The sequence below is a fragment of the Paramisgurnus dabryanus genome, chromosome 17 (genome assembly GCF_030506205.2).
Source record: "Paramisgurnus dabryanus chromosome 17, PD_genome_1.1, whole genome shotgun sequence".
Classification (NCBI taxonomy): domain Eukaryota; kingdom Metazoa; phylum Chordata; class Actinopteri; order Cypriniformes; family Cobitidae; genus Paramisgurnus; species Paramisgurnus dabryanus.
The window spans coordinates 14,189,449-14,203,937 of NC_133353.1; the positions used below are offsets into that span (position 1 = coordinate 14,189,449).

The following is a 14,489-nucleotide window of genomic DNA, read 5'->3' on the forward strand; positions in this document are numbered from 1 at the left end:
AACATTTGAGTTCACTGCTATAGAGTTTCAGATTAACAGACCAGAGAATAAATAATACGTTGTTATTTTTATAATAAAAAAATTCAAAATAGAAATGTAATAAATGTTATAATTTAAAACGAAAGATTTAACACTGTTGTGCTACAGTAACAATAGTGTAACCATGTTTTTGTAGTAGTCAATTTATTAAAATAAATATGATATAATATATTTTTATCTATAATATGTTAACTGTAAGTATTAAAGCCTTAAAAATCCCCAAAAATAATTTGATCTTTTCTTGTGTAGTGCAATTACACTTTAAGTGTGTGTTTAATGTCCAAATCGGTAATTACAATTTAGTAAACATTAATAAATGCATTAAATAACATGAATAAACAATTTACAAAACAGGCCTGGTTTCACAGACAACTTAGCTAAAGCCAGGACTAGGCATAGTTAAATTAAGATGTATAAAGATCTTTCATAAACATGCCTTAGAAAAAGACAAATCAATGGCACTGGCTTATTTTTAAGATCTGTCAGTACAAGTTATTTTCAGGTGAGACAGCTCAAACAACATGTGTCTTAGTTTAGGACAGTTTTTCAGGATGTACTAATCTTGATATTGTTAGTTAACGTCAATACAGTTAGTGTTAGTTCATTGTCAATTAATTAATGTGCTACAACGTTTGATTTAAACATTTATTAGTTTATAATTTCAGCAAGATTAATAAATGCTGTAAAAGTATTGATCATTGATAGTTCATGTTAGCAAATGCATTAACTTATTGTTTACAAATGCTTGCGTCTCACTCAGTTACAGCTCGTTTAGTGTTTGCTGTAAGGCGAGCCGCACTGCGCATGCGTACTGGAGGCCATGTTGTTGTAGTTCAGTTTGACTGGACCGTCATATCCCACCGTTCCTGTATGTCTCAGCGATCATCGCCCTACTCCCGTCTATGACAACGGGACATCGCTATTAAACTGGTGGGAGCAAACGCCGAATGGCACAATGAATTTAAGTTTGGATCTGTCGCGGAAAAACCCACAGGAGGACTTTGAGCTGATCCAGAGGATCGGGAGCGGAACCTATGGAGATGTCTACAAGGTAGTGATCTACATAAACACTCTGGCCGTGTCTCAGAACCTAACGAAATATCTAACTGGACCTGCATTTTGACTAATAATATACGCGTTATAATCCTTCGCGCCCGAATTTGCTGCCCAGTTAGGTGACTGACTAGGGTCTTACACAGCCAGTAAACTGTCCAATGTTTCCCTTGTATGAAGGAGACAACACATCTTTTATATCAGACCTGAGTGTATCTGTGTTTCTAGCAATGTAGCATTGCTGATATTGTGTAATATGCTGGAGGGCTGTAGAGATCTTTATTTTCATAATAAACGGGGCCTAACAGCTGTTTCACCAGTATGGCTGTCAGACCCAAATCCTTTATGCTGCCTTGAATTATGCGCAATAAATAGAGAATAGATAGACCAATTTATTGCAGAGAGCCCCAGAATGAACTAGGTAGTAGCAGGTGGTGACTACTAAGGGCTGTTGACAGTTTATTTTTAAGGGATCGAATGGGAAGGGCAAGTGTTTTGGTGTTTAAGCTACTGATTATGCAGAAAAACTGGAATGATTGTAAACATGGTTTTAAGATGCATTAAATCTGTCAAACTTCCTTTGCTGACAGGACGTAGCTGAACTTTAAATTTTGAGTGTGTGTGTGTGTTTGCCCACAACTATGTCCATCCTGTTTGTTTGTAATTGTTCCCCCTCTTCCTGGGGTTTCATGGTGCGTGGGTGAGAGTGTGTGTTTCTGTGTTGGGTGTTTGCCATGTCATTCACACGTGTTCACTCAAACAGAGCTTTTCCTGAGATTTCAATACAAGACTGGCTGTAATATGGGTTTAGTAGTAAGTTCATCTAGCATTTCTTAGATATAGAGCCAGCATAGCTACCAACACACATAAAAAATGTGTCAACTCCTCAGAGAGAAGACTTGAGCCAGGCTAGTAGAGTCCTCAACCCACAGGTGTGAAAATATGAGGGGTTTACAAATTCAGTTGCAGTGTTTGCCCACTGTTACCTCTGATTGAGTCACCTTTCTGAAGTAGTGCTGTACATGTACAATATTGTTTCATTTGATTACTCTCATATATTGATCACTGGCCCTATGAGAGTTCCCAATTAGATATTCTTTTAGAGTTAATGAGCTGTAAGCTCTATTTATTACAGAGGAGAGAAATGCCTCACCGCTCTTGGAGAGACCATGTGTGAGTACAGGTCCGTAGCCAGCCTATTGACAGGGTGGGTACTTTTTTCAAAAAGTGGACCTTTTTGCAGTTTTTCTTGTTTTGTATTTAATTATGAGGTTCAAATACTTCATTTTGGTGACCTTTTATGCACTAATTTGTGCTGGATTAGCTTGTCTGTTAATATCTTAACGGGCACGCTTTTTGATGCACCTAAAATATTTACTGCATTGTTGTCAAAATGCTTCCACGATAGTGTGTGTCGACTACTATCGATATATATATATATATATATATATATATATATATATATATATATATATTTTTTTTTTTAAAACATCCACCTCTGTGTGCATCCTCCTCCGCCTATGCTGTAGTTGTCGCTGTCCAGTTGTCTGTCGTCATACGGCCATTCAGACAATGTCTCGAAAGTAAACGGGAGTGAGAAAATGGCAGAAAATTTTAAAACATCTGCAGCTTTCAATGTCGACGTGTGGAAGCACTTTGGCTTTAAAAAAAGTAAAAAAAAGTTAGAAAAAGTATTGCAATGTAACACAACATGCAACTCATTGTGTCGTACCGTGATATACGGTATTGCGATCCATTGTATCGTGATATGTATTAGGGCTGGGTATCGATTCAGATGTTCCAGATTGATTTGATTTCGATTCACAAGCTATCAAATCGATTCGATTTTGATTCTCGGTTCAATTTTCAATTCCGGTTCTCAGGGCGGTTTTTATATTCCATTCTCGATTCAACTCAATGAAAATAGATTTATTACAAATACTATATTAATAAAAACATAACAGTGAACAGCAGTTTACATGTGAGTAATTAATAAAAAGAAAAGCCAAAACACTATCGTCGTCATCTGTGAAATCTAAAATGCTTCCATACTTCTGACTTTTTATGTGAAGGTGGCATCAACGTCGATTACTGAAACTGCCATTTTAAGCACTGAATGAATGAATGACAGGCTCGCCTCTCGCTCCTTGGTAACATCGCGCAAGGCAAAAAAGAGAGTGACATCTATTGAAGAAGACAAGTAATTAGATTAATGTTAATCTTACATTCACTATTTGCGGAAATAAATATGAAAGAAAAAAATCGATTCTGCTCTTTGAGAATCAATTTCGAAAAACCGTTTAATCAAAAAATAGATTTTTTTTTTGCCCAGCCCTAATGTATCACATTGTGAGGCCCTTGCCAATACCCAGCCCTAGATTTAATGAACTTTTTTTGGAAGACAAACAAGGTACATTTAAAAAACAAAGTGTCTCAGCTACGTTCTGCTCCAGTGGGGTTGACGACTGTTAGCTATCAAATGTTATAGGTTATAATAATAATAATAATTCCTTACATTAGGGCTGCACGATTACAGGAAAAAAGATGATCACGATTGTTTTGCTCAAACTTTTGATCGATTAAAAATTACGATCATTCTTTTAGTGGAGAACTTCTATTTACTTCAGTATTTTTATTACACTTTACAGCCATGTATATAATATTATATACATTTTATAGGCCTATATTATAAAATATTTTATTGTTTTGTAATATCCACAGACAGCTCCCATTCTCTTAGATCTTTTGAAAACATTTAAAATAATTCCGCAAAATTCCACATAGATTTTGCAAAAGAAATTCGCAGAAATAACAAAAAATAACTCCTTAAACAGATTCCTTACAGCTGTATTGTAGCAATTAAAGCAGTTCAGTTTTAACTTTCAAAATTATAAAATATATTTTATTTCTTACATTTTCGAGCCTTTTTTGTTTGTTAAATTAAGGTTTTTGATAATGGCCAAGCGGTTAGCGGCCGACAGCTAACGTCATGTTGACGACTTGTTTGATCATTTGAGCCTCTCAAATCAACACTTCATTTGCCTACAATAACATCTATATAAAATATATATTTTCATCATATAACAATGTTAGTTTAAATGTTTATTATCAACACACTATTTTTTAAAAAGCGGAGGGAGGCTGCTCTGTTGCTCGCAGACGTGGCGGGGTGCAGAAAAATAATGAATCAAAACAAAACGAAATAAACATGAAACGAAATAAACATGCAGGTTGCCTTACCTTACAGATTCGCTATGCATCAATTAAAATTCAAGGCTTTACCATAAAACATGGCTATTCGTGTATCCAACAGTTAAACTAAGAAAAAAAGTCTCTTTAATCCAGTTCTCCATTTTTCCCGATGGGCTGAAGGTCCTGCTGCTGGCGGAGACGCTAAACACCGTTGACAAACATTGCTTGATTCTAGATCGTCTTGTGCTTGGTCTTTACACATTAATCGCGACGATTGCCATTAATTAATCGTGGAGCGCACATATCGTTATCATGATAAAAATACGATTAATCGTGCAGCCCTACCTTACATTTATATAGCGCTTTTCTCAGTACTCAAAGCGCTTTACATATGAATGGGGGAATCTCCTCAACCACCACCAATGTGCAGCATCCACCTGATGCGACGGCAGCCATATTGCACCAGAATGCCCAACACACACCAGCTTATTAGTGGAGAGGAGACAGAGTAATTATGCTGCGTTCCAGGCAGGTTTTTAAACCCGTGAATTACGACTTCAAAAACACGACTCACGACTCTATGCGTTCCAGGCAGCCTGTAACCCGTGTTTTTACAACCTTCTACCTGTGAAAGTGCAGTGGAACGGCAGTCAAACTCGTGACTTCCCACCCGTGAACTCGTACTAGATCGATGTACTCCCAGTACAGAGTTGTGAGTCGTGATTTTGAAGTCGTGATTCACGGGTTACCGGTTGCCTGGAACGCAGCAATAGTATGAGGGGATGATTAGTAGGGCTGTCACTTTTCGTTCGAAAATCGATTGCACAATCGATCGGACCAACCAAAAAAAGTTTCGAAAACGAAAATAGGCAATCGATTTTAACCAAATATGTACACTATTAATTTTAAAAGAATTAATCAGTAAAAAATATAGATGTAACAAAACTCACAAACAAGCAGAAAAAGAAAATAAAGAATTCCGAAAGTGCAGTAGGTCTGCGAAAGCTAGACAGAAAATACCCAGCAATTTTACGCACCTATAGTTTCACGCTTTCAGTCGCTGCATCTAGTGTTTTGCAAAGAAAATGGAGGACAACGTCAATAAACCTGTGCAACACGAGAGAGCGTCGAAATTGTGACCTTACAGGAGATGATGAGTTATGACAAGGAGCCACCCTTGCGAGCTGACAGCGACCCGCTTTTGTGATGGAAGATTGGCAGTACGAAATACGCAGCTGGCAACGAAGTACCCGAGTTTCCCTGGGACATCAGTGCGGTCGTTGTGCGTCTTCTCAACAGATGGACATAAAGTGAATGAAAAGCGCTCTGCTCTTGACCCCTAAAATGTTGATCGACTTGTTTTCCTCACCAATAATTTGTAATGGCCCTAGTCTTTTTGCGCATTTCATTATGCTTGCCTAGTGCCGCCTAACTGTGGATTCACACCAGCCGCGGAAGAGGCGGCAAGCGCGGATGATTTACATGTTAAGTCAATGCAAACACGTGATTAGGCATCCTGCGGCGCGGTACACGCGGTAGCCGCGGCGCGGATGTCGCGGAACGCGCGGAAGGCGCGGGGCGTTCCGCGCGTTCCGCGCGAATTGAGCGTTGCCGCGGGAAACGCGCGAGTTCAAAAATCTGAACTTTGGCGGAATTCCGCGCCGCGTTAACCAATCAGGAGCTTGCTGTAGTAGTGACGTGATTACAGGAAGCGAGCGGAGTGGTGTAGTCTCCGCGGAGTCGCAGAAGCCCCTCCCATGACGCGGATTTCCGCGTGAATTTCTCGAATGACTAGAATTTCACGCGCGGCGTTCACGCGCGGATTAAGCGAGTAAACTCAAAATGTTCAAGCGGCAAACTGGACGCGGTTCACGCGTTTTTGCCGCCTCTTCCGCGGCTGGTGTGAATCCACTTTAAGTTTCGGTTACGTTTAATAAAAAAATACACGGCATGTTCTCAACTTCAAGTAAGTCTATTTAAAGTTTCATTTTTGAACAGTTGTTTAAAATGGATCGAATCATTATTTAAAATAATTTTTGAATTGCCTAAATCATAAAAGCAGCCGGTTGAAGCCCGCAGTAATGTTTTTCATTTATGGCAGCAGTCCACTCTGCATATTTTTTTAGAGAATGTTGCACTACTGTTGCTGTTTTTTATTCTGCACGAAACTTAATGACAATGAATAAGAAATATTGCTGACTTGTGCGTTTCAGGCGCTCTCTTTACATTTGTCTGTTATTTGGCGTTGAAAATGGAAACGTCTTTTTTAGACATGGAAAATCGATTTTACAATCGATTCAATGAACACTTATATATTAAAAATCGAAAATGATTTTTTCACAAAAGTGACAGCCCTAATGATTAGTAGGCCAATGGGCAAGTTTGGCCAGGATGCCGGGGCACACCCCTACTCTTTTCGAAGGACATCCTGGGATTTTTAAATTGTATGTAGTAAATATAACAACCTTACCCTGTTTGCCAGTTTTTTTGAACATATGTTCAATATTCTGCGACAATAACGCTGCTGCCTGCTTTCTCTTTAGTCTCTCCTGCTCTTTTCGCCCCATACTCACTATTTGGTTGTACCGCCTGATATAAAACCAGTCAAAACACCTTCTTTGAAGCTTTGTCAATGACTAAACACTCCAATTTTATTCATTAGATGTAGGTACAAGTACATCCAAGTTCACTCAACTAGTACATACTTGTGACTCATACATCCTCATACTATAAGTGAATCGGTGCAAAATAAACTCATAACAGTAAATAAATAAAGGATAACATGACACGCATAAAAACCACTCAGCATCACCAGCAAGCACCTTTATGCTATTTTATATTATTTATCACAACAGTGCTAAAAGCAAGCATTTTTTTTAATACTGCCCATATCGGGCCAGGGGTTCAGGTTTTCACTTGCCCTGTCAAAATGTTCACTGGCCCCAATAAAAAAATGTCAGTGTCACATATTTAAAAATAATAATTCAAAGTCAAATATAATTGTATAAATATACAGCAGACATGTTCCAATGAATAAAGGTTCCCAACTTTTCTGCTTTACCTGTAAACTGACAGCAAACTGTGCAAAATATTGCATTGTTTCTTTGGGCATGTCTTACCCAAGTAAATGTCTGCTTCCAAGATGTTAAATAATATAAATATATTTTAGTGACTGAGAGTGAAGCACTGCCCCGATCGGGCAAGTGACAATACTTTTACTGGCCCCAACGTCTCTCATACTTGCCCCGGGCCACCGGGCAGTCCTTTATTTTTAGCCCTGGACAAGCATTGATTAAAACAATGATGACAATAAGCACATGAAAACAAACGACTTAAATTCTGATCCCCCTGCCTACAGGCTTGGAGTATGTGGTTGTGTCTATGCAATCTTTGCTGATATTTGCAGTCTTTAATGTTCTCCTTGTTCTATATTTGACAGCCATCACAGCACTGTGAACATTAATACACACAATTAATAGCAGCCTCTGTTTTACCAGTATTGTTTGAAATGCTGAATGAAATGCCATGAAAAAAATAAGTGGTGGAAAATTTCTCTATCTCTCTCTCTCTCTCTTCTCTCTTCTCTCTCTATTCTCTCTCTTTGTTTTTGATGACATCATCCCCACTTCTCTTGGTCAGACAGATGTCTCTTAGTTCAGTCTCTCACAAGCCTGCGCATGTGTGTCTGGTTTATGAGGAACACAAATGTGTAAAATGACATGTATAACAACTTAAACATGAACACACTTTCTGTGTCCTCCTAAACCAATTGGCTTAAAAACACACTACATGCTAAATTCATAAATCATAAAATGCTGAAAGCTTCCTTTGGGATAGGTTTGGGGCTTGCTCAGAGGATATAATATAGAGGCTGTACAGTTTACAAGTCATTTCTGTATATTTTAGCATGTAAAATATTGAGTGAACTCCAGAAAATCCTTTTAAATTTATACCTCATTACACAAACATTACCAATCACATATTAGTGGACAATATAATAATGGCAGCTTTGATTTTTATAAATATGTTAGATCCATATGAACCAGAATCTTCATGTGGTTAGAAAAGTCCTAGAACCAGCAAACTAGCATTTAACACTGTGGCATAAACGTGCTATTCCATAGCAATTGAGTTTATAATAGCTTCAAACACAGGTTTTCCTTTTTCCATTTCCAGGCTCGTAACGTCAGCACTGGAGAACTGGCTGCTATCAAAGTCATCAAATTAGAACCAGGTGAGGTTTCCCAGTGGTGTTTAACCACCTTCAGACAATTCCCTATCCCTGACTGTCCATCTATACTTCAGGTTAAATATTACTTCTGGGACGTGTTCATGCATATTGTAATTAGAGACATCTGACTCTTTCACGGTTTAAACCCGGATCACTTCAGGTTCTCTTTAATAGGCTTTACACAGCATTATGTAATTCTCTGTTTGCATATTGTTTGAGTTAATCTGTTGGTTGATTTTTTTTTTTTGTTTGGTTGATTTGCAGGAGAAGACTTTGACGTGGTGCAGCAGGAGATTATTATGATGAAAGATTGTAAACACTCAAACATTGTGGCATATTTTGGCAGTTACCTCAGGTACTCCTAGGGAACACACATACTGAGAAAATGTATACTAAAATGTATACCTTTAATGCACTGTAGGTCACAAAGCGTCTGCCAAATACATAAATCTAAAGGTACATATGAGAAACTCAGACGCAAAAGCTGCTAAATGACACCTCCGTCAAAAATGAGATAATGATATCAACTGAATGCTTTTGGAACATATTATATGTTCAGTAAATAATTTTGCTTCAAAATCCCAGCCTTAGGCTATTCGGAAATACCGGTTTGTTGGCAGAATCCATTAAGAGTCTGATAAAAAAATGCTCATTTACAAGAAAGCATGTCAGACACACTTGCTTCTGACCTCTTCGTACACACATAGATAATCAATTACCTGCACGTCTTTGTTAGTTTGTGCATTTTATTTTCAGTTAATATAGAGGCATCTAGTTGTATATTAAATATCAGAAGATTTACTTAAAAATTATTTTGTCTGGAAAAACTGTGATTAGAATAATTATTTACTTAAAATAGTTGACACATTATTCATTTTCAAAAGTGTCTTATTTTGCACTTTAATGTTAATCTTTAATGTTTGTTTCATTATCTCAGTTCTTGAACGTTATCTTTTGGTACCCGTTGAAATACAACCCATACATTCATCATTAAGTCATGACAAAAAGGGCCTGACTAGATTTGATTAATTGATGTTTTCATCTCTATGTTTCAGGAGAGATAAACTATGGATCAGTATGGAATATTGTGGCGGTGGCTCACTCCAGGATATTTACCATGGTAACCATTGTCACAAAAATGAATCCGAGCAGTTTATAATGCATACATCATCTTGAACTTTTGTTAAACAATACTTCTTTATATACATGTACATTTCTGTTTGTATCTAACAGTTACTGGGTCCTTGTCAGAATCCCAGATTGCGTATATGTGTCGTGAAACACTGCAGGTACATGCACAGAAATGAATTGCTGATGGAAAATATTAAAAAGGGTTTAGGTGGTAATGTGGGTTTACATATTTATTACAGGGTGTTTACTATCTCCATAACAAAGGCAAGATCCACAGAGACATAAAGGTAAAAACTGGGTGTCCACACATAAAAATTCTCACATAAATGGGCATAAAGTATGACATTCCTCATTTTTACCAATATGCTCACCTAGAATTTCTGTAGGTAAATATGAAGGCAAAATACTTCAGTGGATCCATATAAGTGGTTTCTTTGAAACTTCATTTAAAGGGTTTGTAATTAACAGCATCACATTTTTGTTTTGCAGGGAGCAAATATTCTGCTGACAGACAATGGCTATGTTAAGCTAGGTATTGGAAACATCCCATGTAAGTGAGTTCACGTTAACAAAAAGTGAATACTTCCTAATTCACATCTGTCTGTCTCTTTCCAGCGGATTTTGGTGTTTCGGCTCAAATATCAGCGACTTTAGCAAAGAGAAAGTCTTTCATTGGAACTCCATATTGGTATGGAGGTCATCCCTTCTATATCATTTTGCAATATTTATTTAATCATTTCTTCTAGTTTGTGATTTCACAGAGAGGAATATTTCTTTTTGTCTGCAGGATGGCACCTGAGGTGGCAGCCGTGGAGAGGAAAGGGGGCTACAATCAGCTCTGTGATATTTGGGCCGTGGGCATTACAGCTATTGAGCTAGCAGAGCTGGAGCCACCCATGTTTGACTTACACCCCATGAGGTGTGTGTTCTGTGGCTTGTTTTGATTATGTCACTTCACTCAGTTGTTACTTTTCATTGTGCATTGCCTGCAGGTTTCGAGCTTTTTTTGCTAAATTAATAAATCCCTTTTTTGCCAGTGTCATATGTTTTAAAGGATGTCAAAGGCATGCTAATTTACTGGAGAATTGCATAGGCAAAATTTTGTTTATCTGCATAAAGTCTGTTCCACTTTGCAGTTTCTTTTGTACAGGGCAACAGTTGTTTTATTTTGATTCTTTTGGATGTTTCCCTCTCACAGAGCTCTTTTCTTAATGACCAAAAGCAATTTTCAGCCACCCAAACTGAAAGATAAAGTCAAGTGGTAAGACTGCGTTTAGGTTGTTTAGAAAATAACAGTTTACCATTTAATGATTAAAACATCAGTTGTTAAGGGTTATATTCAGACTCTTTGTTTATGTTTTTGGCATATGAAGGACAAATAATTTTCATCACTTTGTGAAAATGGCTTTGACTAAAAATCCCAAGAAGAGACCAACCGCTGACAGATTACTACAGGTAAGATGTATGCCCTTTATTTAGAGAATGTTCCTGATTGGCTCCCTAGTGAGCATTTCCAATTGGCTCAGTAATCATATAATAATGTTTCATTACATTGCAACTCTTGTCTACAGCATCCGTTTGTAACTCAGCCACTTAGCCGCACTCTTGCCATTGAGTTGCTGGACAAAGCCAGCAACCCTGACCAAAGCACACATAGTGATGCAGAAGAGGATGAACTTGATCCAGAGGTAAGCCATATATCTTAAACTTTATTTTACCCTTAATTAACTAGTGGGAGACCATATTGGAGCTTTAAACCAAAGCACTGATTTCTGATTGGTTGTTTCTTTAGATATATATCCTAAATGAGGGCAGGCAATTGGCTCTGCCAGCTGGCAGGTACTGGTGTGGTTTAATCACACTGCAGTGTGCATACGACTGTGTGTGTATGTAAAGCATGTGATTTGAGTTTATACATAACAGCAGTGGCTTGCAGTGCTGTCTTAAGGAAACTTTGGAGTGTGTTTCAAAAAAGGAGTTTAGGGTTCGAAACAATGCATAATGTAGAAAACATGTTACTCACATTTTAGAGATTTACATTAAAATTATCCATTTGGTTTGTTTGTTTGCAGTCACCTGTCTCGGTTCCACATCGAATCCGTTCGACTAGCAGGAGCTCACGAGACGGAAAGACTCTGTCTGAGATCAACTGTAAGTCATTGAATAGCCCCTCGACTTACTTAACCGTAACAAGTAACTGTATTCCAAGCAGAATACTCTGTTTTGAGGTCTACTTAAAATGTGATTAAAATTAGATGTCTGTGTGTGCCTCTCTTTTAGTTGATAAGGTGAAGTTTGACCCACCGCTAAAGAAAGAGACTGAACCACATCATGACATGGTTTGTGACACAATGTTGTTGTTGCTGTTTATCGTGTTTATTTGACTTTACTTATACATGTCTTTTTTATTCCTGTAGGATCTGCCATTAGAGCCACAGAGCATTCTGGGAAATAACAAGTGAGTTTATTTTATGTTTTTATTTTTTATTTTTTTAAGTGGGATGCAGGAAAAGCTATATTTTCATTGACTGGGTGGGTTGCCTGAAAGATTAGTAGACTAATATTTTTGCTGGTTAAGGGTACATCTTACCTTAATATCTTACACTTACATTTATGCATTTGGCAGATACTTTTATCCAAAGGATCTTATGGGACATTTAAGCTACACAGTTTATCAGTATGTGTGTTCCCTGGGCATCAAACCCATAATGTCTCCGTTGCTAATGCCTTGCTCTATTAGATAAGCTACAAGAAAACATTTCTAAATAACTTTGTGGAGCAAGTCATATGAACACGTCCGTCTGCATGTATATGACTTGCTGAACAACCTTGCTAATCAACTTCTTGGTTGAACCACTTTTGGACGCATACCCTGTTTATACTGATACCTTTGTTTTGTGCATATGTGTAAAACGGTTGTATATCATCGACTCTTGTGTACTCATTTTCAGGAGTCTATTAAGATCTGTTGCTGAGGAACTTAGTCAAAGGTACAGTACACTCCCATTTTTTGATTGGTCAGCCAAACTGCTCTGTATGCAAACTTATCATCTCTTCAAAATTGTGTCCTCTGGTTGGCACTAAGAAGCTACACTGGACATTGTTGAGAGAGAGAGAGAAAGAGAAAAGTGAGAGAGTGTATGTGTGAGTTCGCTGCATTCTCTGGCTGCTAGCCTCACCCTCTTCATCTCTCTCAGGGGTCATGTGACACATTTAGAGGATGAGGAGGAGGATGAAGGTGATGATTTGCAGTAAGTGAGAGGAGAATGTGTTGTGAAATGTGCATTATTACAGAAACATTTGTGATCATTGTCTTTGTCTGTTAGTGTGAAGTGGATTGCAGGATTTGCTCTTTTTTTGTAATTTGTTTGGTTTTTAGTTGCTTGCAGTTTAAGATGTGCATGGTCCTTGTGAAAATGTGTATTTTTATTTGTTAGCTGATTTCTGTGTGTCAGTGGGAAACCAAGAGACTTCAGTATTTATATAGCTTTCTTAGCTGTTTGGATGAATAAATATAATAGCTTTAGTCACATGAACAAACCAGAAAACAGGTCTTGTTGTTTCCGCTTATCAAGAAAATGTTAACAGCAGAATAAACTGACGGCAGTATCTATAATCTTTTAAGGTATTTAGCTAACCTGTCTAGTTGTTTTTATTTGTAGCATTTATTATTTTTTATATCCTAATGTAAATGAGAAGAAAAATAATAAAACTTTCAAATATCAATCGTCATATGTAATGGACATCGGTTGTGCTAATTTTTGGTAGTTTCTGTAAAGGCATATTGAGTTAAACATCTCTATATTTAATGAAGCAAAAGACCTGGACTGGAAGTGATGTGACCTGTTTTGGACAATACGGAAGTTTTTTGTGCAAAACCCCCATTACATATATCCTATAGATTATTAGTGTCACTCGCTAAGGCATTGCTGCTTATACTTAAGGTTAGAGGTTTGTTTAACTTCCTAATCTTAAGCTTTAGGAACAAGTGGGAGGAACGTGTTCTGCACCATTTGTACTAAAGAAATGAAGATTTTGAGATGCTTTTGACGTTCTAAGCAATAAGGCTTAGAAATACCTGGCAACACATTGCCAGGTGGTGACATGTTTAGGTGTTTTGAGCGCTTTGAAATAGTGAATTCTTTTTCGAAGCAATTGGTTCAGTTGATTCGAAGCTTCGAAAAGCTTTGTTTCTCCCATCACTAGTGACCACATAAAACCCACAAAATACACATTCATTGTGGCATGTTTTAACACCGACAAACAATGTCAAATTTACGTCAGATTGTTTATAATTGTATTTAACAGTATAATTTCCTATGTGTTGGGTTCTGATTTGTATTTTTTTAAGGTTCTCATTTAATTTGATCTTCTGTTTATGTCTGCCTAATAATCTAGTGATTAGCTAAGTTCAACCATCATAACTGAGATAAATAAACAGAAATGTTTTTATATAGACCTTCAGTCTAAATTGAGGATAGTTTCAATTAGTGTTTCTAGATGAGAGTTTCCTATATTAAACTTGCATATGTGCAAATACCACAAATTGTTATTACATTCTGTGTCCCATTGTTCTTGCTTGCCAATCCTTTCCTTAATTGACATTGCATATGAGGTTTGGATCATATCTCTGTGTGTTTTTGCTAGATCATATCCTCGTGTGTTTACATTATGCAAAGAAACTCTGCCATTGGTCCATGCATCTTTATTCTGTTATACCGCATCCTGAATGATAATTTTTATCATGACGTTCTTTTTTGTGCCTACAGCGATAACTCCACATCAACCATGAGGCCTAAAGTACCGCCCCCCCTACCTCCCAAGGTAAAGCTTTTAAGACAAG

General features: G+C 37.4%; 1 protein-coding gene across 2 annotated transcripts in view; it reads left to right on the forward strand.

Annotated features, from left to right (window-relative positions):
• Positions 1-607: 607 nt before the first annotated feature.
• Positions 608-14,489, forward strand: part of map4k3b (mitogen-activated protein kinase kinase kinase kinase 3b) — a 28,203-nt gene continuing 14,321 nt past the window's right edge. The window contains exons 1-18 of one of the 2 annotated variants that reach the window (XM_065255172.2): positions 608-1,090; positions 8,461-8,518; positions 8,780-8,870; positions 9,571-9,635; positions 9,749-9,804; positions 9,886-9,933; positions 10,136-10,178; positions 10,262-10,334; positions 10,434-10,565; positions 10,845-10,907; positions 11,020-11,101; positions 11,218-11,334; positions 11,719-11,797; positions 11,927-11,985; positions 12,064-12,104; positions 12,598-12,636; positions 12,844-12,897; positions 14,416-14,470. In XM_065255172.2, coding sequence (XP_065111244.1) covers positions 995-1,090; positions 8,461-8,518; positions 8,780-8,870; positions 9,571-9,635; positions 9,749-9,804; positions 9,886-9,933; positions 10,136-10,178; positions 10,262-10,334; positions 10,434-10,565; positions 10,845-10,907; positions 11,020-11,101; positions 11,218-11,334; positions 11,719-11,797; positions 11,927-11,985; positions 12,064-12,104; positions 12,598-12,636; positions 12,844-12,897; positions 14,416-14,470 — 1,251 coding nt within the window. In that variant the 5' untranslated portion in view covers positions 608-994. The remainder of the gene's footprint in view (positions 1,091-8,460; positions 8,519-8,779; positions 8,871-9,570; positions 9,636-9,748; positions 9,805-9,885; positions 9,934-10,135; positions 10,179-10,261; positions 10,335-10,433; positions 10,566-10,844; positions 10,908-11,019; positions 11,102-11,217; positions 11,335-11,718; positions 11,798-11,926; positions 11,986-12,063; positions 12,105-12,597; positions 12,637-12,843; positions 12,898-14,415; positions 14,471-14,489) is intronic. The other variant, XM_065255173.2, reaches the window with a different exon arrangement.